Raw genomic sequence first — 25,612 nt, forward strand, 5'->3', positions numbered from 1 at the left:
ATTGGCTCATGTGATTTGAAAGTCTTTTAGTTTTCATTTTATTCAAATTTAAAGAACATCCCAACATTTCCGGAATTCGGGTTGTAGCGGTTAAGTAGGGTCATGATTTTGCATTCCATTGCATGAATGACTGCCTGCCACATAATATATTATTATATTCATGATTAACAATCAAATTTAATTAGTTAGAAACTAGTTGCTATGAATACAGTTGTCGTCTTATGAATGACTTGTTTGTCATTGAGTCAGTTGGCACTTCAAGTAACTAAATTAGGATACAATTGAGTCATTCACAAACTGTTAAACATCAAACTGTTGGTTACTTTAAAACTAACCTTGATCTGGGAGATCACAGGCATGTGTGAATATTTGATCTGTTAACTGTCAGATTTATGGCATGACTTGGGCAGAGAAAAGCTGTTGCTATCAAACATTTACTTAATCAACTGAATCAATGTAATGGTGAAGAGATAGATGAAATAGGCCAATTGATGGAAATTTCATGCTCCCTTGTCAAAGTACTTTTAAAATACAAAAATACAGTAGTTTATTTTGATACATGGTGTGGCTGCTGTATTTTGTAGTTTATTTTGATAAGCTTAAAATTAAGGTATTTGGCATTTTATTTTAAAATACATTTTGATGTATATTTATCCAACCCTGCATATGACATCATATTTATATGAATATATTGATGTCGAATGCCACTGATGAGAAAGGGTGTGTCCGTGAGTGAGTGAGTGAGAGAGTGAGAGCGAGCGAGAAAGCGAGCGTGCTCTTGTTGCGCCGAAGCGCGAGCCGCAGGTGATGATGATGGACCGATAGAAGGAAGAGCTGCTGCTTTCTTTCACCTGTCCGCGCGCGCTGGGTTTGTCGCGCTCGCCGCGAATAAAGCGAAGCGTTCGGTTCGATCCTTCACTTCAATGAGGCTGTTCGTGAACTATTGGAGTACTCCAGCTTCGCCACAGCAGCACCGTAGAGTAACGTTACTCCCCTCGCGTCATGTCTCACTCTGAGAGATGGGCAAGTTCGACGACCACGAGAGGGTGATCCTCAACGTTGGGGGCACGAGGCACGAAACCTACCGGACCACGTTGAAGACCCTGCCGGGCACGCGTCTGGCCCTGCTCGCCTCCGAGTCGGACCTCGAGTCGGTTTTGGACCAGCTGCAACAAGTCCCGGGCTTCATCGAGTACAACGCGCGCAGCAACGAGTATTTCTTCGACCGGCACCCAGGTGTCTTCGCCTACGTTCTCAACTACTACCGGACCGGTAAGCTGCACTGCCCGGCGGACGTGTGCGGGCCGCTGTTCGAGGAGGAGCTGTCCTTCTGGGGCATCGATGAAACGGACGTGGAGCCGTGCTGCTGGATGACCTACCGACAGCACCGGGATGCCGAGGAGGCGCTGGAGGTGTTCGAGATGAACGTGGACAACGACGAGGACGACGAGTACGGCAAGCGGCTTGGCATCGAGGACGTGGTGTCCGCGGACGGTACCGGCAGCAGGTGGAGGAAGTGGCAGCCGGTCATCTGGAACCTGTTTGAGGACCCGTACTCCTCCAGAGCCGCTCGGGTAAGAGCGCAGCGCGGAGTCGCCAAACAGTTACGCGCGGCTCCTTTACGCGCTTGCGCTTCCAAACAACGCCAAAACTCATGCATGCGTGTAGACAAGTCTGTTTCGTGTTTAAATTCCTGTGCATACTAGTAAAATGCGTTAAAACTGGATGAAATGTGAGTGTTACTAAGTGCTTGTTCATGTATCTAAACCAGTGCGTTTCCAAAAAACGCCAAAACTCATGCATGCGTCTAGACAAGTCTGTTTCGTGTTTAAATTCCCGTGCATACTAGTAAACGTGCTGGAGAAGTGATGAGACGCATCAAAATGCATTGAACTTGAAGTGTGAGTGTTACTAAGTGCTTGTGCATGCATCTAAACCAGTGCGTTTCTAAACGCTTGCATTTCCATACAACGCCAAAACTCATGCATGCGTGTAGATAAGTCTGTTTCGTGTTTAAATTCCCGTGCATGCTAGTAAACGTGCTGGAGTCGTGTTAGTGTAGAGATGAGTCTCATCCAAATGTGTTAAAGCTTGATGAAATGTGAGTGTTGCTAAGTGCTTGTGCATGCATATAAACCAGCGCATAATGGTTAGATACGTATTGGAGAGGCATGTGTCACGTATTAAGATCATATCAAGACTTGTCAAACACGTCACAGACCGTGCATGCATGAGTGTTTTTCATCTAAAGATATGCATTGGTAACAGGTGTCCAGAACAGTAAACTTCTCCAGTGAAGGCATTTTTATCCTCTGTTAAAGCAGCCTTGGTTAAATTTGGCCTGATCGAGGGAGAGAAAAGAATCGCAGCCCTCCCACACTTATGTGACACAACTTGGAGGAAGCGTAATGGAGGCTATTTTGTGTTAGTCGACATTTGAAATAATTTTAATTAAACGATTGGTTGGAGGAGGCTGGTAACATCAGTGGAAAAGAAAAAGATTAATTATTGAGATTGTTGCAGGCAAATTCAGATGCACTGCAGAGATCAGCCAGATACAATTTTAAAGACCTTTTTCTTTGTGCTGCTTTGGTTTCTGAGTAATGTCTTTTTTTTTTTGCTCACACTAGTGTTTTTTAGTTTAAAATTCTTGTTTTTGTTGTTACAATTTTTTTTGATACATTTTACCATCATATTGGAAATGGAAGTTGTTTCTTTGAAAATACTAGTTTTATTTTGGTGAAACAAGGACAGTTTACTCCAAAGAGAGTGGTCTTCACATTAAAGGAGTACTTCACCCCAAAATTAACATTTGCTTATAATGTCCTCACCCTCAGACCATCCAAGATGTAGATGAGTTTGTTTCTTCATCAGATTTGGAGAAATGTAGCATCCATCACTTGCTCAGCAATGGATCCTCTGCAGTGAATGGGTGCCGTCCAGAGTATGTGATTGGAGTGGATTATATTTAATAATCACTCCACTCCAGCTCTGCTCCGGGTTCACCATTTCCCACTCCCGCTCCACTCTGCGCTCACTGATATCAGAAACATCGCTCCGCGGCTAAAGTATGTTTGAAATATCACAGTTCTGTTCATAACGTATATTAAAAGAATAAAATAAAATAACAGGAGTGTTTGAAAGTGGCTTATTGGAACACTAGTGTGCAAACTTTTTTTCCTATCACATGACAAGCTAATAACATTGTCAGCATTAAAAGGTCTAATTGTTGCTTTTTGCTGTGCAAATTTAGTTTATGAAAATAACTACTAGTTTTCATCAGCCCTACGGATTGCTGCATTTCTTACAGATTTCTGCTCATTCAAAATCGGATAGGCTACAGATGAAGTAGCACTGTAAGATTACATTTGTTTGATGCATTATTGAGAGAGCAATTATGTGTGACTGTTTAAATCATGCTTTCACCTGAAAATATTCAGGATCTAGAAGGAACAAACAAATTCCTTGAACTATAACTTCCCGCTCATGTCCATTGCCGTCATCATAGCCTTCACATTCTTTGATTCGAGTGATCCTTCATCAAACTAGCTAAATATGTTTAACATGTGAATTCTTGCTAAGTATGCAGTTATATTACGGGCCGTTGGCATGAATTGTACTCGTGATGGAGCGGTGGTGAAGCGCTCTTGGAGCAAGTGAAAACCACGACGCTCCGACTTTTAAAAAAAATCCTCTTGCTCCAGTCAAAATCAAACAGAGTCCAAACAGCTGATAAAAACATCACAATAATCCACAAGTTATCCACACCACTCCAGACCATCAGTTACATCAGGCTAAAATACAAGTCCTCCATATTGCTTACTCCAGTGGAAAAAGACGTCTCGTCTGAATCAGGAGAGAAATCTGAATAGATTGAACACCGTTTCCAAGCCAAAAAAAGTTTTAAACAAATGTGGTTGGGTTTTGATGTGAGAGACAACAGGAGATGGACTTTTTCACTGGAGGAAGCGTTATTATGGATTAGACCCAGATTTTGGCAAACAATGATTTGATGTTAAAAACGTATTAATAATGGATCTGTTTTTCACAAACATGCAGATTTTGGCTTCACAAGATGTTAATTGATGGACTGGAGCGGTGTGGATTATTGTGATGTTTTTATCAGCTGTTTGGACTCTCATTCTGACGGCACCCATTCACTGCAGAGGATCCATTGGTGAACAAGTGATGGAATGATACATTTCTCCAAATCTGATGAAGAAACAAACTCATCTACATCTTGGACAGCCTGAGGGTGAGTAAAATTTCAGCCAATTGTCATGTTGAGTGAACTTTTCCTTTATTGGTGGGCAATTCTTCAGCTGGTCTGTGGTCAGTGAATGCACACATCAGAAATGGGTTAACTGGTCCAATGTTGGTTGATTGAAAATGTTTTTACCTGCAAAGGTGGACCAAACGAGGGGGCACTGTGCTCTTGTTGATCTAATCAATAATTAATTGTTTCTCTAAATTAAGAGTCTGCTAACTCCATTTTTAATGAGCAGAAACTGTGACCTTGGCACAAACAGACTCACAGATTATGGTTCTTTCAATGTTCTTATAACACGTATGTTATTAAACGGCACACATTTCCCAGAATTCACCATGCAGCTCCTAGTTTTCATCATTGCGCTCCCATGATGCCTTCAGCCTGGTTTCATCCATCTGTTTATGCAGCGGAGGGTTTGACGCTGTGATCATGTTGACGTGTGTGTGTGTTTTGATGCCACGCGTGCTGTTGCCACTTAAGAGGTTAACACTGCCGCACGTCTGAGGATGCTGCGCCGAGACCGTTTCCATGGCAACCTTATCGCTCATCGGCCGCCCGTGTTCATTCAGAGCGGCGATTGATTTCAGGAATCCAGTCGAGCGCGAACCCTGCGCGTGCCGTGCGCGTCTGCTCCTTTCCTCTGGTGCCGTTTGAAACGAGTGTTTGACATATTGTTGTGTGTGGATGATTCACACGCTGGAAGAATAACACGGTCATACAGAGAACGTGTGTGTGTGTGTGTTATGTGGGCAAGGATGATCTGAACGCTGATGCTGGCAGCCGGTGTCTTTCAGCTTAAACTTTGCTGTCAGTCATTTCTTTAGATCAGTCGGCGAGCGCTGATTATCTCGTCGAGTTTCGTGTGTGTTGAAGCTGTGGGCGTCTTCGTGGGATGTTAGTGTCCGTGTGTGATTACAGTAATGAAACATGATCTTTTGAGAACAAACCTTGAGTTGATGATGATAATATAATGATGATGATGAAGATGAAGCAAAATGTCTTTGTAAACACTGTATTAACTATCCATTTTTGCACCAGAATGTGATTTAAACTGGTTAAAATTTTAGAATAAGATATATATATATTTTAAAGTCTTTTCTGCTCACCAAGGCTGTATATATTGGATCAAAAATACAGTAAAAATTCATTTGGTTAATTGTTACAAATTTCATAGTGAGAATTAGAATGATTTCTGAAGGATCATGTGACACTAAAGCCTGGAGTAATGATGCCGAAAATTCAGCTTTGCATCACAGAAATAAATTACATTTTACAATATATTCACATAGAAAACAGATATTCGAAATTGTTATAATATTTCACAATTTTACTGTTTCTACTGGATTTTTGTCAAATAAATGTAGTCTTGGTGAGCAGAAGAGACTATTTTCAAAAACATTAAGAATCCTAATTATTCCGAACTTAAAGGAGCAGTTCACACAAAAATGGCTTTTTTAATTTATTTAATTTTTTTAAGCTAACCCATTTTTGAACCATTGTATGACACATGTCTGAGTGAAACCGAATAATTAACAAAAGATGTAGAAAGTTCACCTTATAATGATCCAAACCTGTGTGGTTTTTGTTGTTCTTTGACACAAAGATATTTTGAAGAACATTGAGGTCCAAACAACATTGAGAACAAGCCTTGAGTTGGTGATGATGATGAAGTCATAAGTGCATCTAAAATGTCTATAGATTGTTGCTTAGCTCAGTTTTCCAACATCAAATGGCATTTAATACCCGTTTTTGTACCGTAATGTGATGCACGTCTGAGTGAAACAGAACATTAAATAAGAAAATGTAGGGTGAGACTTAAAGGAACAGTTCACCCAAAAATAATAATCAAACTTGCATGACTTTTGTTGTTCTGTGGGACAGAAAGAAGATATTTTGAAGAACGTTGAGGTCCAAACAACATTGAGAACAAGCCTTGAGTTGGTGATGATGATGTTGAAGACACTGTGCATCTAAAATGCATTGTGACGGGAGGAGCCAACGACAAGACACAGTGGGTGTGGCGTCAGGCCTCGGAGAGGCTTTTATTAAACAAAATTGATAAAATAAAGTGTCCAGGGGAAGAAGTGTCCAACAAAACGGGGGGATCTGGTGTCCTCGTTGTGCTGCGGGGCTCGTGAAGGAGGGCAGTGTTCAGAAGGGGAAGGGTCCAGGGAAGGGGCGGAGTCCGGTGGCCGCACGCGCTCCCGCTCTGGTCCGGTTACGAGGAGCAGCGGATTCTTCTGAGCGGTGGCTCTTCCTCAGCCTTTGACGGGACTTGAACGGCCCGGCATCCTGGCCCGACGGCCGTAACACGGGTGCGGCTTTCTCCCGGACCGCGGGTTCTGCAGCTCACATCTCCGGTGGCGCGACATCCCTCTACGCACCCTTCCTGGACCCACGAGGACACCAGCGTGCATGCACGGGGGAAGAGACCGGTCTCTCGAGGAGAGGCGCGCTCGGCATTTAACGGCGGCGGTGATGAGGCTTCATTCAGTCCAGCTGTGCCTCATCACACGCCGCCAGCCCACGTTGATCCCACGCCCCTCCTCTCATCCACCCACTCCAGATAAACTCATACAGGTTTGGAATGACGTAAGAGTCAGTAAATGATGACAGAATTGGGCATTTCACACCAAAATATATTCAATGCAAGTTTGCAGTTGGTTTAAACCCAGTTGGCACACTATTGAGGAGGCTTTTTGACCAGGATGTGGAGGCTGAAGGTCATGTTCACCTTCCAGAAAAACCTTCCGTTTCGCAGTGGTACTTTTTTTTTTTTGCATTAAATTAGTAGATTTTTTGGCTGATTGCATAGTTTAAGTTTGCATGCACATAAACAAACATGCATGCATGTGACGTGCTGACCAGTGTTTTAGTCCAAAGTCCAACATTAACATCTTCCTCAAAGTGCACCGTTTATAGGCTCTGCGTGTTATTTTTAGTGCGAGACAACGGTAATTACAGATCTGTCTTTCTCTCGGCTGATGGGAGGACACTGCGAACCGCTGTAGGTGTAAACCGCTGGAGAGAACAAGAGCTAGAGATGTGTTTGCTGGAGAAATTAAGCCCAACACAGGGTGCCGTGCTAAACAGGCCGCCGACGTTTCACGTACCGCTGGATCTGGCTTTCATGTCGAGCTCGTTTGAATCTCGCACACATGCATTAGGGAGCTCATTTCGGCCAGTCTGAAATGCACGACTGTCTTTTGTGTTGTGATAATTGCACGGCTGGCTTTTTCCTGTATCTGCACAAACTGCTTTCAAGTCCTCCGCCGAGCCGGTACATGGCTTCAAAAGAGTAACACGGGCCTAATGAAGCCGTTCAGACCACCGGGGCCAATTACACACACACACTCTCACTGCTTTCTCTAATCGCTGAGTAAATATCAGACTTTGTTTTTGTGCTGTTATACAGATGCTGAATGTACATACAGACTCCAACCAGCCCGTATCACACACACTCGCCTACGTTTGCCTTTAGATGACACTGAAAACAAAGCCGCTCTACTAATATTTTAGCAGTAATGGAGGAAAACTTTCTTTTTTTACAGTAGATGTGCTTTGACAGCACATCAACCTGCGAATGAAAGGATTTGAGTGTTTAATAGTGTTTCATGTTGTGAAAGAATGAGGCAGGAATAGGTGGTATTTCCAAAATATTGTTGCAGAATGAGTAATTTTGTAGTCATTTTATGGCATTCAGCAAAAGATTGACTTATAAGCGTATGATAGTGATTGTTTGCACTTCTCTATTTTTGTGTTAATTCATGTTTCTGTGTGTGTGTGTGTGTGTGTGTGTGTGTGTGTGTAAACCCACTCAAATCCATGCAAATATACAATGGTGTAGCAAAATCTCTACATGTTGACATTTATGCTTTCTAATGCAATTATATCAGCCAGATCAACACTGAGAAATGATGCATTTGCACACTAAAGTCATTAATCTTTTTATAAATACAGTGGCCAAACTTATTAGAAAACTAGTATTTTCAGCAGCTAAACATGGTTTAAGTCAGTTATTTCTATCTTTTGCTGTAGTGTGTCAGTAGGAAATATCAGTTTACATTTCCAAACATTCATTTAGCCATTAATTGTAATAATCCAGTGAGATTTTTGTCTGACAGCAGCCAGTGCTCCACACAGAGATCTGATCTGATCATCATCAGTCTGTCTGGAGTGACATGAAGAAACGGAACAAATTGAGACAGAATAAATCCAGAAGAACTGTGGAGAACAACGTCTCCAAGATGCTTCAAGAAACCTACCTGCAAATCTCCCTGAGAAACTCTGCTCAAGTGCACCGAGGGCAAAAGCTGCTTTAAACACAAAGGATGTTCACACCAAATGTTGATTTCATTTAGTTAATAGAAGATAATTGATAAAGAAAATCTATTTTTGACAGCATCCTCATCTTACACAAGCATTTCTACACAAGTGCCTAAAACTTTTAACCGCACTGTAGCTTTGAAGACAGGTTGGTTTCTTGAAGCATCTTGGAGACGTTGCCACAGTTCCTCAGTGAAGTGACATTTTTATAGGAAAATTACAGCACAGACATAATTATTTTTATTTGAAATATATATGAGCTCAACTTCTCAGACAACCGTTCAAAAGGTGATGCAGATCAGGATTTATTTTATTTTATTTTATTGTATTGTTAGATAAAGCCCTAGCACATAATGGAAACTCATATGCTGTCAACTTTTTTCCCCCCTCGATCAAGAGATGTTTTTTCTGATGTGTATATTTCCATCCGTTCAGATCCAGTCTTGTTTTATTCCAACGTCTTTCATCTTTAAACACGTCCTCTTCTCCTGTTGTCACTGTCAACTGTTCTCATGCACACATGTAACTTTGCTTTAGTTTATTCTTCAAAAGCAGAGTAAAAATAGAGCACTACGTCGTGCCCGTCACGCTCGGCACGCTCGGCCTCATGGGAGGTTATCGAGAGGTCATACTCGTACCTCTGCAGCAATAACAGGCACCAGAAAGACTTTGAGCAGAAAGAGCGTGTACTTTCCTCAAACTCGCTTCAGGTGTACAAACAGCTAAAATGAGATGCTGTCTTCATCAATCCACACACACACACACACACACATACTGATACAGCTCAAGGGCAGAGATATGAAACACACACTCTGGTTATCAGCTCAATGTCTCTGCGTTTCGTGTCTCTCTCTTTATTTGTTCGTATTTTATCAGGATTCTTGTCAGTCTCTTCTCTTGTTCTCTGATAGGTTGTTGTAGGTATTTGACTTCTGTGTTGCTATGTGGTTGTTAGGATGTTCTGGGTGGTTTTTAGTGTGTTGATATTTAAGGCTACATGATTTTTTGAAATATTGCAAACGTACTAATAGCAATATGTATACTGCAGTGGCTTGTGATAACTGAATGATTTTAATAATAATAATTATTATTATTATTTTATATCTTTTTTAATTTCCTTGAAACAACACACACACACAATGTCACAAAAATAGGTACTGTACAGGAAATACAACATCAAACACCTTTAGCTGTAACACTGTACATGACTTGGGAGCCATGAACATTAAAGCTTTATATTAAAACATCCCCCCCCCCAAAAAAAATAAAAAAATAAAAAAAAGTAAGTTACTTAAAGTGCTTTACAATCAGGAATGTTGTACATGAGCAACAGTGTAAATATACAAATTTTTACCCTGATGGACGGCAACAACAGTTATCCAAATAGTGTATATTCAGACAGTTTGAGTAAAAGAGATGAATCCAATATATTCAGTCTGCCTGTAAGAACAGTCTTATTGGTTTCCAGATCTGTAAGATAAGTTTTTGCAAGCTACACGCAGAGCAAAATAGCCTGTGTTTGATATTTACTACAAAAGGCATTCTCTGCACCTAAAAGTCCAATACAAGACTCAGGCTCCAGCTCGACAGAATACACTTCAGAAAGAAATTTAAATATACATTTCCAAAATGGCTGAATTTTACTACATGACCATAAAGAATGAAACGGGGAGCCCTCTAACATTTTACGCTTATTACAGAGTGGGGACTCTAAATTTGACGTTTTAATTTAGAGTAATGAAGCCTATGTATTACCTTGAACTGAATCAAATTATGTCCAGCATTTACAGAGCATGCATGTACATTTCTCAAGCACTCATCCCACATGTTTTCATGAATATTAAAACCCATTTCCTCTTCCCAATCATGTTTTATATTCTGAGTGTTATTGTCCACCTTTTCTACCAATAAATTGTAAAGATTTGAAACCGTACCACTCGCACCAGGGTGCACATTAACAATACTCTTTAAAGTTGGATTTAAATTCAAAACTTCAAAGTCTGAAATGTGCTTCCTAACGAAGTCTCTGACAAATAATGGAAAAAATGAGCAGGAACAAGAGCATAGTATTATTTTAGTTGTTCAAAGGAACTAAATGTACCTTCCCTATAAAGATCATGTATTGTTACTATACCCATATGTTTCCATTGAAAAAAGATCTTATCGTGTAACCCCGGAGGGAAAACATGATTATTACAGATTGGTGTATCCAGATATAAATCTGGAATTTTCAAATATACCTTGTCTTGTTTTCCCAAATGAAGCCGCTTATAATAGATTCTAGCAGTTTAAAATAATTAAGGAATAGAATAGAAAGAAAGGAATAGATTGAAATGCATACAAAAATCTTGGAAGTGCCACCATTTTTTTATAGCGTTAATCCTGCCTACCATGGCCATGGGGAGTGTATTCCCATAAAATGATATAATCTTTAAGCTGGTCAACTTTCTTTTTCCAATTCAATTTTAATAACATTTAAGGTTTTTTGGTGATTTATTATACCTAAATATTTAAAGGAGTGATTTGCAATTTAAAATTTTGTGCTGGCAAAATATTTTTTATCTAAATCATCAGAGACTGGCATTGATTCACTTTTTCCCCAATTTATCGTGAATCCAGAAAGACTGCCAAATTTTTTAATAAGCTCAAGTAATGGTGGAATAGACATTTCAGGGTTGGAAACATACAGGAGAATGTCATCCGCACACAACGAAAGGTGTTGGGGTCTGTCCTCTATCATTATAGGTGCTATGTTAGGATGGTGTCTGATACTGGCTGCTAATGGTTCCATTTGAAATAGGAGACAAAGGGCGTCCCTGACGTGTACCTCAAGATAACTGAAATGGATTTGAAATGTCTTGGTTCGGAATAACAGAAGCTACTGGATGTGCATAGATCATTTCAATCCATTTAATAAATTCTGAACTCAATCCAAATTTCTTTAGAACAGCAATCATGTATTTCCTCTCTTAATTGGTCGAAGGCTCATTGAGCATCTAATGAAATAACACGTCTTTTATGTTTTTCTTGTTATAAATTGTTAAACAGCCGTCTCAAATTAAAATAATTTCAGTCATTCTTTTTCAGTCTGTTTGCAAGAATTTTAGTTATAATCTTAGATTCAGTGGAAATGAGAGAGATTGGACGATAGGAAGACATCTGCAGCTTGTCCCGCCCCGGTTTTGGAATTAGTACTCGCTTCGTACATTGTTGGTGGAAATTTATTTTGTGTTGTTGCACTTTTAATCAATCTTTGAATTATAGGTACAAGATTATTCTTGGATTTTTTTATAGAATTCGGCACTAAAGCCACCCGGACCCGAAGATTTGTTATTAGGTAACTGTGATTTTACTTCATTTATTTCTTCTAGTGTAATTTCTTTATCTAAGGATTGTTTTGCGTCAGTGCGAAGAATGGGAAGATCCAATTGAGAAAGAAATTCTTCTGTTGCCTCTTGGCTTTTTACATTTTGATTCATAGACTTCTTTTATAGATATCAGCAAAGCAATGATTAATTTCCTAGGGTTAACAATTATCGTCCCATTATTCAATTTTATTTTATGTATTGCACGAGTTGCCTGAGAGTGCTTTGATTGGCGTGCAAGTAATTTTTGGGCTTTATCACCCATTTCAAACTGTCTTTGCCTGATATACATAAGTTGTTTCGACACTTTCTTAGAAAGAATCCAGTTATATTCACTTCTCAGTGCAACAATTTTCTTAAGAGTAGTCTCACAACTAGTTGATCTGTATTCACTCTCCAAATATGTCATTTGTATGTCAATTTCATTCAATTTGACTTTGTTCTCTCTATTCTTAGCTGTTTGATATGCTATAATATCACCTCTGATAACTGCCTTCATTGTCTCCCAAAGACCCGAATCGGATACATCTCCTTTATCATTAGTTTCTAAGAACAATGTAAACTTGTTGGAAAGATACTCACAAAATTTGTCATCGTTTAATAACATATCAAATTTCCAGGAATAATTTCCTCTATTTAACACACAATTGTAATCACCAGCCAAGATGACTTGTGAATGCATAAAGTCTGGTATGATCTTGAAGACATTCTCAAAAAATAAAGGATCGTCAAAGTTAGGACCATACGCATTCACTAAAGTGATGGGTAATGAATTTATCTCCCCACACATGACCAAATACCTGCCATTCTTATCCTTAACAGTTTGCTTAAGTATAAAGGGGACAGACTTTTTAATAATAATTGCTACTCCTCTAGCTTTGGTGGAGAAATTTGACTGGTAGACTTGAGACATCCACGGAGCTTTAATGCTAAACTGTAGTCTTTTTAATATGCGTTTCTTGGAGAAAATCTATTTCCGCACCCAGTTTTTTTTAAGATGTGCATAGACCTTTCCTCTTTTGACTGGACTGTTAAGTCCACGTACGTTCCAGCTTAATAAATTCAGTGTACCGCCACCGCGAACCTTCACTCCGTTACTCGGTATGTAAAATAAAATATTTTCTGCCTGACCTTTTAAATAAAAGCTGCACATTAAACCTTCCAACTCAAAAAAGGTAACCTTCCCATGAACATTCCGAACCTTGAGAATCGGCACAGACACCCGCTCCCTCCCCCCTTCCCCCCCAAAACTGCATCCCATGCAACCTCGGGAGAGTCAAAGGTCTTCCGTTTCTTTATCCTTCACGGTCACGATGAACTTGGAAGGAAAACGAAATCCGCATCTCACTTCATGCTCCCAGCATTTCTTTCGTATGTTGTCGAACTTCTGTCTCTGTTTCAAAACGTCAGCGGCGAGGTCTGGAAAAATACATAGCGTTTTTCCATCGTGTTGGAGAGGTTTCGATCTTGCCAGGCGCAAAATTCATTCTTTCACTTGATAGTTGTTACGTGCCGCGTGTGTTTTTTGTTTCTTTCCTCTTATTTCCATCAATCTGTTCTCTAGTCTGTCATCATTGCTCTTAGGTCTCTGCTGGATGGAGGAGACGGCTGTCAATCATCATTAAGGGCGTCGTCTCTGCAGCCAATCCGAAGTCACCCTGCTGTTTAAAGATCTCCCGGCGTGTCACGCTGAGTAGCTCAGTGTGTGTGTTCAGGTGTTTTGAGTTAAAGTCTGTTTTGGAGTTCGTAGTTTTTTTTTTTTTGGGTTGTGGATGTGTGAGCTTAATACTTGTTGCTGTGTTATCGCGACTCTGAGTGGAGTGTTGATAAGAATTACTGTTCTTTCTTTGATTGGGGGAAATGAGGAACAGGTTAGCGTATTGCGCGCCCTAGGACACATTCCGCCCGCAGTTAACAAGTGTTAGACACACTAGGTAAGAGGTGAGCGTCTCTTTTGTATTTTTGTTTGTAGTTAGTATAGTTTAGTTGTGGCGTCGCATACACCGAAGATGTCACACATTGTCTAGTGGCTCTGGCTTAAAGAAATTAAAACATTTAACTGAATTAAGCGTTCTTCCTGCCTGTTTTTTTTCTACAATCCCTATTCTCCCAGCAATATTGAATAATAATGTTGCGTTCCAATCTCTAGATCTTTAAAGATTGTAACAATAGTGATGAATTCGGGCAATGAATGCCCAACAGCGGCCATCTCTTGGTGGTTGTGGCGAACGGTGTACCTGTCGATCTGAATTGGACAGTCAAAGTTGTCCTCGCCCAGCATATTCGCCAGAAGATTTGTCACAAACTCAGTAGGCTTAACATTTTCAGCGCCACCTTTTATACCGACAATTCGAATGTTTTGTCGTCGAGATCTTGACTCTAAGTCGCAGGTTTTTTCCTTAGGTTTTTCACATTCGGCCTCCAGGTGGGCACACCGTTTCTCCAGTGACTTGATACAGGTTTCGTGAACTTTTGCTGCTGTTGCTTCAGCGCTAGTTCGACTAGCACTAGCTGGCGGTTCTTCATGAACATTATCAGTGCCTCCCGCATCGTCAGTATTCGATTTTTTTCCGTTTTCTTATGCTTTGACAGCATTGCTCAGAGTGTTAAGTTAACAACTTGTAATATTTAAACGGCTACAAGGTGATTGGAGAGAAGTTATTACAGACTCGTGGAGAGCTATAAAAAATGCGTTCACTCCATTCAGTACCGGAAGCGCGCCCCCATGATTTTAATACTTTTAGTGAAGTTACGAAAAGTCAAAGTTTTTGGTCACTGCAGTGCTTATCGCATTTTTCCTCAATATCATGTAGCCCTAGTTACTATGTGGTTGCTAGGATCTGTTTTTTTTTTTTTTTTTTAATCTAATTGTATGTATTTATTATTATTATTATTATTATTATTATTATTATTATTATTATTATAAAAATTAAATTGCAGTTTAAAAGGTTTGCTGTGCTTGTTTTCTAGCACTGTACAATTTGGCCAAAAATGGTGATGATGATAATGGTATTTTTATCGTTATTCTGAATAACGACAATGATGATAATAATAGTAATTAATAATAATAATGGTAAAATAGTCGTATTATTATCAATGATGATGATAATAATAATAATAATATGATAAATATAATTGCAATTTCAAATGTTTTAAAAAAGGTATAGATTTGCTGTGCACTGCATAATTTGGCCAATATTTGTGATATCAATATTAATAATAATAATAATAATAATAATTAATGGTTATTATTAATACTAGTAGTAGTACTACTACTAATACTGAAATTTTACTGTAAAATAAAACAATTGAGTATTTAAGAAAAATAATATAATAACTTTATAATAATTAATTTGAATCCATATGGTGATTTGGGTTTTATTTCAGTCATTCATGTAGCCCCAGTTTTTAGTGTGTTGCTATGTGGTTACCAAGGTAGGTGTTCTGGGTGATTTTCTATTGGTCCGAATCAAAATAATTAACACAATTAACACAAAAAGCTGTGAGATTTCAGGATTCTTTGTCTTTACTCCCTTTTTCTTTTGTGTCTTTCTATTTTCCTTTTCTTCCTTTCTCATATTCTTTTGGTGATGTTTTGGACGCCGTGTCCTTTCTCTCTGCAGTCTTCTAGATCATAATGTTTCTTCCTCTCCTTCTGAAACTCCAAACTGGGACAAACCCGATCCAGTCAGCGAGATCCGGACGTCTCATCCGAGTGACCCGCGTGTCCTTTTCTGTCAGATACTGAATCAACGCTGCTTTGCTTCCGAACGGCTCGTCTTTCTCCCAGAAAGCTGTGAAACCGCGGCAAACAGATTAAGATTTCACAGTTCCTCCTCAAAACCTTCACCTTCAAGAGCATCTCTAGTGTCATCCTGCTATATTTGCTGTCACTCGGAAAGCGTAATTTGGAAATATCAGCTTGTGCAGGGCGAGGTTAAACGCTTTGACACTGTATCTGTCATACAGTGTGGTTTACATGTCGACTGAGTCATAACGCTGACATTTAAAGCCCTTCACTCGCCGGCTTTGTGTAAATACACTCCATTAAGTGAAGGCCTCTTCACCGCCTGCCGTAATTATCCTGTTGAGTCGAGTTGAGCCGGGCCGCTAGTCCAGGTTTAACTAGCGCTCTATTAGGAGTCACTTCAGCGCGCGGGAACCGTCTCCTCATCTGAATGGCTCTCAGAAGCCTGTTAGGAGTCTGTGTCTGTCTGTAGTGCGTCTATTAGTCAAGCTGTCTGTCTAACGCTCTCACTGCCTTCATTCACAACTGCAGAATGAATGAAGACTGAAGTCAGACACCAGTGAACTAGATCAAACTGAACGCCTGCTGTTGGCCGCATGAAAATGGCTTTTGCATCCCACTGTAGCATAAACCGACTTATTTCTGAGTAGAACAGTAGATTTGGTGAGAAATCTTGTCAGAAATCTGTTGATTTTGTCTGTGTGGAATAATGAAATGAAATAATTGATAATGAATTGGATAATGAAAAATGTTTGTATGATGGAGAAAATACGTGATTGGCAACATCAGCAGTAAATATTATTATTATTATTAACATTATTATTATTATTATTATTACTACTGTAATAGTAGTAGTACTGTAGTAGTAGTAGTAATAATAATAATATAAATTGTTGTTGTTATTACTACAAAAATTAAACAAAATAATTTACTATTGTAAAATTTTACTGTAAAATAAATACGAGTATTAAAGAAACAATACTGTTGTTGTTGTTATTGTTAATATTAATAATTATTTTGTTGTCATTATCATGACTATTACTACTAAAATATTTTTTAATTTAATTATTTCTGATATTTCACTTTAAAAGAGTATTTAGGAAACTTTATTAAAAATATTAAACAATAATTAATAGTATTGTAATATTTTATGGTAAAATAAAGAGAATTTTAGGAAAATAATATACTAATACTTATTTTCAGCTGTATTGTGGTTTTGCATTTACAAGAACATTTTTCTTTACAAGAATTTTATTTTCTTGTTATTTTAATTGTACCTTTTAAATATGTAAAAAGAAATGAGACGGTTCATGAAATTAAGAAGCTTTGTGAATGTTAGTAAATTAAATCTGTATTATCGAAGGAAAGAAAAAAAAAAACAATTTCATCATGCAACTACTTTAAAATCTTGAATATATTATTTTAATGAAATTATCTGTTTATTTCGAGACCTTTACAGTCAGCAATATTATTATCATGATTTAACATGAAGCGTTTCATGTTTGCGTTGTCAGATGACATTTTCACGCAGCTGCTGTTGAGTAATAATAATTACAGTTATTTGTGAGGCAATGAAGGTATAGCGTGCGCTTTAGTAATGATGAGGTGTGGAGTCTAGACTGTGATTTTCTTGTGTCGCTGTGGGAGTGTTGGCCTGCTCTCTTTCCATCTGTGTGACCGCTCACAGACACTACAGCTCCCGTAGACTGATACTGTACCTCAAATAAAAACAGCACTGACCCAGATCTCTGATGTATTGTGTTGAAATGCATCGTTCACATTCGAGCTCTGAGGTCAAACCCTAGTGAGTCGCCTATATAGACAGCATGAGTTCAATCCAGACACAAAGGTCAGCAGCAGTGTTATGGTTTTTCTTATGATTATGCGCCTTGTTTTTGGCCAAATTTTAAGGCTGCATTGTATTTATCCTTCACAGAGAAGGAAGTCCCATAATGCATTGCAAAGAGCTCTTGGAAAGATGCAGCAGCATGAATATCAATGTGCTTAAATACAAATAGAAAATACTTCAATATAAATACTTAAATAGAAAGTAGTTATGTAACTGAATGTAATTTTTAGAGAAAGGCTGTTTTGCCTGTGAGTTTATATCAGTAGTTAGGTCTTTTTTCTTTTTTCTTTCTTTATCATCTTTGTCATTTAGTTGTATTTAGTTATTTATTTTTGGTTAGTTGTTTATTTGATTGTTTTATATTTACGTGGTTTAGTTATCTATTTAGTTGAATATTGATTTTGTATATTTAGTTATTTATCCATTTAGTTGTAATTTTAGTTAATTTGTTTACTTTTTTTTTTTAGTTGTTGTTTACTTGATTCAGTTATTTATTTTAGTTGTAGTTTTTATTTACTTTAGCTATTTATTCATTTAGTTGTAATTTTGGATATTAGTTTATTTTAGTTAGTCTATTTTGTTATTTTTATTTTGTTATTGGTTTGGTAGTTGTGTCGTTTAGTTTAGTTTTTATTTTATTTATAGTTTATTTATTTAGTTCATCAGCTGTTATTTAGTTGTTTATTTATTTAGTAGTTAGTGGTTTCTTTATTTAGGTGTTGTTTATTTAGTTTTATAATTTATAGTTATGTATTTTAAATGTTTAAATATGTAATTTATGTTACCTGTCGGGGTCAGTCGAGTTGAGTCTCCTGTGTGCTTCACACTATTGTATTTGTGTGTCACATGAGATGCTGTCCATCTAGAGTGTTTCATATCAGACACTATGGAGGTCCATTTCAGACACTCGCTGGGTTTATTACAGAGCTTCAGTATCACTTTATCGATGTTTACTTACTCAATGTAATCCTGTAAGATCACTTTACATTTCTGTTTACTAGCAGAGCTTTGATACTGAAGCTGTTTCGTGTTATTTTTAGCTCTAGATATATGATATTTGGGTATTTCTATATTTGATCTGAAATACACATTTTCAGATGCACAGATTCAAAAATGCAAGAAGTAAATTGCACCCTGAATGAACACAAGGGCGAATATTGAATCATTTTCATTTATATGCACCAATATAATATACTTGGGGAACTAAATAGACAAATAAAAAGCACATAATGTTCATAACGTTTCCTTAATTTTCAAATCTACAACAGAATCATTGTAAATGCATCATGCATATGTGTTATGAATCACCCAGAGCCGTCGTTTGAGGTCAGTTTGCGTTGGGCAGTAATAACTGAGAGCTGTTATTACTCTGGGAAATATTAACACAGACTAAGTGTTTCTGAAATCAAATGCTCTTCTGATTATAAAGCTGCTAACCTCACTGTGTTACTGTCTTCTGACACACCGTCTCGCTTCTAAACTAATAACGGGCTAATAATAGATGCAGTATAAATATGATTCATAATGGCTGTTTTTGTCTAGCACTTTGACTTCTAGTGCAGCGTCTAATGAGGCCTGGGTGCAATATTGCACGTTCACAGTATGTTTGCGATGATTTTGCATTGTAAGTATCAGGATGATTTATTTGGCCATTAGGTTTCCTAAACTATTTATGTAATCCTAGCGTGATGAGCGAGTCTGAGAGTGTTATGATGAGAATGACTTCAGATAATGCTGCTTGTTAGGTTTATTCATTTGTTGGTCAATTTAAATTGTCCAAATTAGTTTTTCTTTTATTGTTAAAATATATTTATATGTCTATTTATGGCATTTTTCATATTTAAATGTTATAGTAAAAATACATGTAGGTACGTTTGGTAGTTTATTCATAAATCTATATAAAAAAAAGTATATGTGTCTGTGTGTGTATACACACACACATATACATTTATACATATAGTAAGCATAAAGAAATATATATATATATATATATATATATATATATATATATATATATATATATATATATATATATATATATATATAATAAATAATTAAAATGATAAAAATATATTTAAAAATGATAATATTAAAAATATAATAAAATAATAATAATTTATGATTATGCTGATTATGATTGACTCTGTAGGGGTCAATGCAAGACCTAAATAATAAAATGGAAAGTAGTAATATAACTGAATGCAATTTAAAAATGTAAAAACACACACACATGATTCAATAATGTTATTATTTTTGTGGAAAAACATGCCTTAATTATATTTAACTGGCTTTTTTCTATATTTTACTTCTTACATGAAATGGTGTGAATTTATTTTGGGCTGTTTGGTCTGAAAAACTTCAGAGCAAATGTATAAATATTGAGATGTTGAATAGCGTGTAAAAGCTGACATTCGTGCTGCCGTTTCTCCTAGCGCTGCTTCTGTATGTTTACTCTTTGAATTACAGACTCAAAGATGATTTTGTTAGGATGAAATGAATGATTATTTCTTTTTCTGCCATATAAGTTTGCTTTAAGTGACAGAATGAGATCGCATTGATTTATCATTTATCTCTCTCTCTCTGTCTGTGTGTTTGCTGGCAGTTTGCCTGCTGGCACGCGTTCTTCATGATCCTACACACACAGACACAGGTTTTGTCTCAGTGGGCTCCAGCTGTGAAGGTGTTTCTGGAGGTCTGTCAGTGTCTGGGTTGAAGGGTCAGTCAGATTGAGTCAGTCAGCTGTAATACCGGTCCGCTTGTGGCTGCAGTCAGGTCACACACACGAACACATGCGGCCACTCGATCTTTCTCAGCATGACACACACACACACACACACACACACACACCTGCTGCTCAGCGATGCCTGCTTGCTGCCATTTTCACATGTGACGTGAAATTAAACGAACTCGAGGTCCAGTTTTGTTTAGAGGAAAACTATGATGGGTTGGATCTTGTATGATACAGTACAGTACATAGCCTACTTAGAGCTGCCCCATATAGCGAAAATATCTTCCTTTTATTTATTTGAAAACAAATATATTTATAAATATTGATATAAATGTATATTAATATAATTTATGTAATATATTAATATTTATACTTGTCTTGTTTAAAATATCTTTAAATGTTTTTAATTTCATATTTGTTTTATACTTTATCTTATTCTTTCATATTTAGTATTTTTTTTCTCTTTTTTTTTTTTTTTTGTAGGGGAATTAATATCTCATAAATATATAAATCTATCTTTATATGTATTATATGTAAGTGTATATCTTTTTAAATATATTTTATATATAGGCTATAAATATTTTTAAACATTGATTTTTGTGGGGTTGTTGTTATATTATATTATTTTATAAATGTATTGTTTTGTGTGATCTTTTTAAAAATATATATTTTTAAATGTTATATTTTATTATATTATATTTTATTTTTATCTTGCATTTTATCTATATATATTTATGAAAATTACAATTTTTCTTAAATATCTTGATTTTGAGGTACCTTTTAGTATGATTTATATTCTTATTATCATTTATATATTATATTATATTGTACCCGATCAGTCAAAAATGTTGTGAAATCTCAGTTATACTGTATAAGGTAAATATTGAATGTGAAGTATTGTGATGTACAGTAGTTTCTGAATGTGTTGTTAAATTGTAATCTAGCATGCTAATTATGTTGTCAGAGAGCAGTTTATGGGTTTATGATGTGATATGTTTTACGGCAGCGGTTGTTACAGCGATTTCCCAAGATGAATGATGAGATGTTTTGATACTGTGAATTAGTCGTGTGGACCACATTTATGATGCTGTTAGCTTGTTTTGGAGCTTGATGGCTGTAATTACTGTAATCCTTCATTATAAGGGGGGAAACGGCATCGTTTCACAGAAAAGCAGAAGTCATCATGAGGTGAATAAATGATGAGAGAAATGTATTTTGGGCTGATCTTTAAGGAACGCTGTCTGAAGTCGTGTTTCATCTCATGGCTCAGACGGATAGTCTTACGCTCCTCGCTGCTGACCTTGAGTGGGTTTGCAGCAGCAGCTTCGGTTGGGTTGGATTCCTGAGGGATTGAGCGTGTGTGTGGTTTGATTACGGCCCGGGCCGAGGGCATCAGTGATTCAGAACTTCAGTGAGAGAAGCCCTGGAGAGTCGCTCTGTCTGTCTGACTGCTGTTCTTCTCCTCGTTCTGTCAGACCGGCCCGTGTTTGTGTCTGCCGCTTTGTTTTTCTGATGGGTCTGATCGCATTTACAGCAATAGGGCGCTTAAGTTGTGTAGAGCTGCTTTGAGTTCACTTCTTTCAAAAACATTTGGTGTAGAAAGTTTTCACTCAAAAATTGCTAGCAAATTTCACAAATGACAAAGACATTGAATTAAACGTAATTTTGATGTTAAGAAAACCCTGATGGTAGTATGTTTTGTTTTATTTACTGCTTTGAAAACTTTGATGGCCTTTGTTTTTTTTTTTTTTAAAGTGTAACTAATGAACTTTGACACTTTTTGAGCTAATTATAATATATTTAAATAGTTTATTTTTAAGTGTATTCCAAAATGGTTTTAAAATTATAATTAAATATACAAATTGTTATTAAATATATAATTAAATTAAATTATACAAGAACCTGTCATAAAGTATATAATATCATAAAATCATATAATATATAAAATTATATTTAGCAACTTTAATGTGAAGCTGTTTTGAAACATCTGAAATTCTTAAATATTTACAAAAAGTAATTGAAAATCTATACACACACACACACACACACACACACACACACACACACACACACACACCACACACACACACACACACACACACACACACACACACACACACACACACACACACACACACACACACACTAGTGCTGTCAGTCAATTAAATTTTATCGTGTTAATCACAGTCATGGACTATGATTAATCGCAAATTTAAAATACTTGGATTTACCTGTAAATGTGTTGAAATAAAGAAATGCATGACAAACTAGTTTAAGGAAACAGAACCTTTCACACTTCAAAGTAAACATTTATCATTTTGCTTTGCTTAATTTTTATAAAGATATAAGACCCGGAGAAAGTCTTCAGTATTTTTTATTGGCATTTTAAAATGAATCTTAACACAGTCATAGTTAAACATATACGCTGTAAAATAAAACGATATACAATTATATGAAAATAATATCTATAATAGAAATGTTTTAATAAGTTATGACATTTGTTTGTAATGTTATGTTGTATTTATTGTTCACTGGCCGCTGCTTATGCTGTGACTATATGGTCAGTTAAGCATGAACGCAGTATATCTCAATTGGGTGCGTTGTGTTCTCGCGTCCTTCCGAGTTCGTTCTTCCAAGGAAGCTTGGCAAGACTGGTCTCCACAAGAACACAAGTCCATTCTTTGCGTTCTTGGAATTGAGAAACAGCCCATGATTGAGGTGCCCTTGAGCAAGGCCGAACCCCCAACTGCTCCCCGGGCGCCGCAGCATAAATGGCTGCCCACTGCTCCGGGTGTGTGTTCACGGTGTGTGTGTGTGTTCACTGCTGTGTGTGTGCACTTTGGATGGGTTAAATGCAGTGCACAAATTCCGAGTATGGGTCACCATACTTGGCCACGTCACTTCACTTTCACTATATTCACCTTATAATATTTCTCCAGCACGTTTTCCCCTTCACACTTGGCTGCGCTTTCTCTCTCTCTCTCGCTCACTCACACACACACACTCTCTCTCTCACACACACTCACACACTCTCTCACACACACACACACACACACACACACACTCACACACACACTCACACACACACACACACACACACACACACACACACACACTCACTCACTCACTCACACACACACACACACCACACACACACACACACTCACTCACTCACACACACACACTCACACACACACACACACACACACACACACACACACACACACACACACACATCCATTAGGAACACCGTCTGGAGCTGGACTTAAAAAATTACGGCAGATTTTCGCTCGGCAGTTTCGCTCATCCCATCATCCATCTCTCCCAACTCTCTTAATAATGAAGCAGAGACGGAGCGGCCGTCCTATCTATATCCATTTAGCCAAATTAGCCCAATCCCACAGTAAAACAGCAGCATTCATGATTCATCAACTCCATCTCGACCGTATGGAGCAGCAACAGGCTTTCCCCTCATTCTTCTGGTCTTGATAGTTTTGGAGACCAAATTACCACAGAGATGCAGCCGTTTTCACTCCAGATATGCTCTGTATGGAATAAACCAACTTTTCACTCCTTAAAGCTTAATGTTTGTGATTTTTCTTTTGTTCAAACGTTTTCAAAACCTTCCAGGTCTGCCTTTTGATCATTCAAACTGGTGGCTTTTAAAGGATTACATCTCAGATGTATATTGTATTTACACTAAACAAAATTATAAACGCAACACTTTTATTTTTGCCCCATTTTTCATCAGCTGAACTCAAAGATCTAAGACTTTTTCTATGTACACAAAAGGCCTATTTCTCTTAAATATTGTTCACAAATCTGTCTAAATCTGTGTTAGTGAGCACTTCTCCTTTGCCGGGATGATCCATCCACCTCACAGGTGTGGCATATCAAGATGCTGATTAGACAGCATGATTATTGCACAGGTGTGCCTTAGGCTGGCCACAATCAGTACGTTTACATGGACATCAATACTCCGATATTAATACGATTAAGACAATACTCTGATCAAGAGTCTACCATGTAAACAGAGATTTTTTTGAACCTTAATCCGGCTAAAGTCATAATCGAAGTAAACACAAATCGAATTAAGACGTGGAGTATTCCTATTTTAGTCGCATTACTGAAGTGCAGTACAGACATGTACACACCTTAATCAAACTATTACCGTCGTGTAGGACTTTTCGCTGCATTTTGCGACAGGATATACACATGGCAGCGATCAACCATTTGACGGCAAATAAAAGAGCTTCAACACCGCCGTCATCTGTATGCACGTACAAACAATTAACTGCACTTGAAGCTTTCATAAAATTAAAAATGAAACACCCAAAACTGTATTTGGCATCATCACGAAGACGTCGGATAGCGTTGCGTGGTGACGTAATGACGCGTGTGATCTATGAACTCTAACATGTAAAACGGGAACATGAAAGGATTATTCTAAAAGCAACTCATGTAAACACCTTAATCATAATATTGTCTTATTCAGAATAAGGTAAATAATTAGATTACTGATGTCCATGTAAACGTAGCCACTAAAAGACCACTCTAAAATGTGCAGTTTTATCACACATCACAATGCCACAGATGTCTCAAGTTTTGAGGGAGCGTGCAATTGGCATGCTGACTGCAGGAATGTCCACCAGAGCTGTTGCCCGTGAATTGAATGTTCATTTCTCTACCATAAGACATCTCCAAAGGCGTTTCAGAGAATTTGGCAGTACCAACCGGCCTCACAACCGCAGACCACGTGTAACCACACCAGCCCAGGACCTCCACATCCAGCATCTTCACCTCCAAGATTGTCTGAGACCAGCCACCTGGACAGCTGCTGCAACAATCGGTTTGCATGACCAAAGAATTTCGACACAAACTATCAGAAACCATCTCAGGGAAGCTCATCTGCATGCTCGTCGTCCTCATCGGGGTCTCGACCTGACTGCAGTTCGTCGTCGTAACCGACTTGAGTGGGCAAATGCTCACATTCGATGGCATCTGGCACTTTGGAGAGGTGTTCTCTTCACGGATAAATCCCGGTTTTCACTGTACAGGGCAGATGGCAGACAGCGTGTATGGCATCGTGTGGGTGAGCGGTTTGCTGATGTCAACGTTGTGGATCATGTGACATGCATTTTATTGATGGCATTTTGAATGCACAGAGATACCGTGACGAGATCCTGAGGCCCATTGTTGTGCCATTCATCTATGACCATCACCTCATGATAATGCACGGCCCCATGTTGCAAGGATCTGTACACAATTCCTGGAAGCTGAAAGCATCCCAGTTCTTGCATGGCCAGCATACTCACCGGACATGTCA

General features: G+C 37.9%; 1 protein-coding gene across 5 annotated transcripts in view; it reads left to right on the forward strand.

Annotated features, from left to right (window-relative positions):
* The first annotated feature begins 781 nt into the window (after nucleotides 1-781).
* The window catches only part of kcnc2 (potassium voltage-gated channel, Shaw-related subfamily, member 2), a 73,459-nt gene continuing 48,628 nt past the window's right edge, over nucleotides 782-25,612 (forward strand). For 4 of the 5 annotated variants that reach the window (XM_058773265.1, XM_058773259.1, XM_058773260.1 and 1 more), the window contains exon 1: nucleotides 782-1,574. In XM_058773265.1, coding sequence (XP_058629248.1) covers nucleotides 1,020-1,574 — 555 coding nt within the window. In that variant the 5' untranslated portion in view covers nucleotides 782-1,019. The remainder of the gene's footprint in view (nucleotides 1,575-25,612) is intronic. The other variant, XM_058773262.1, reaches the window with a different exon arrangement.

The sequence above is a fragment of the Onychostoma macrolepis genome, chromosome 04, assembly GCF_012432095.1.
Source record: "Onychostoma macrolepis isolate SWU-2019 chromosome 04, ASM1243209v1, whole genome shotgun sequence".
In the NCBI taxonomy this organism is placed as follows: domain Eukaryota; kingdom Metazoa; phylum Chordata; class Actinopteri; order Cypriniformes; family Cyprinidae; genus Onychostoma; species Onychostoma macrolepis.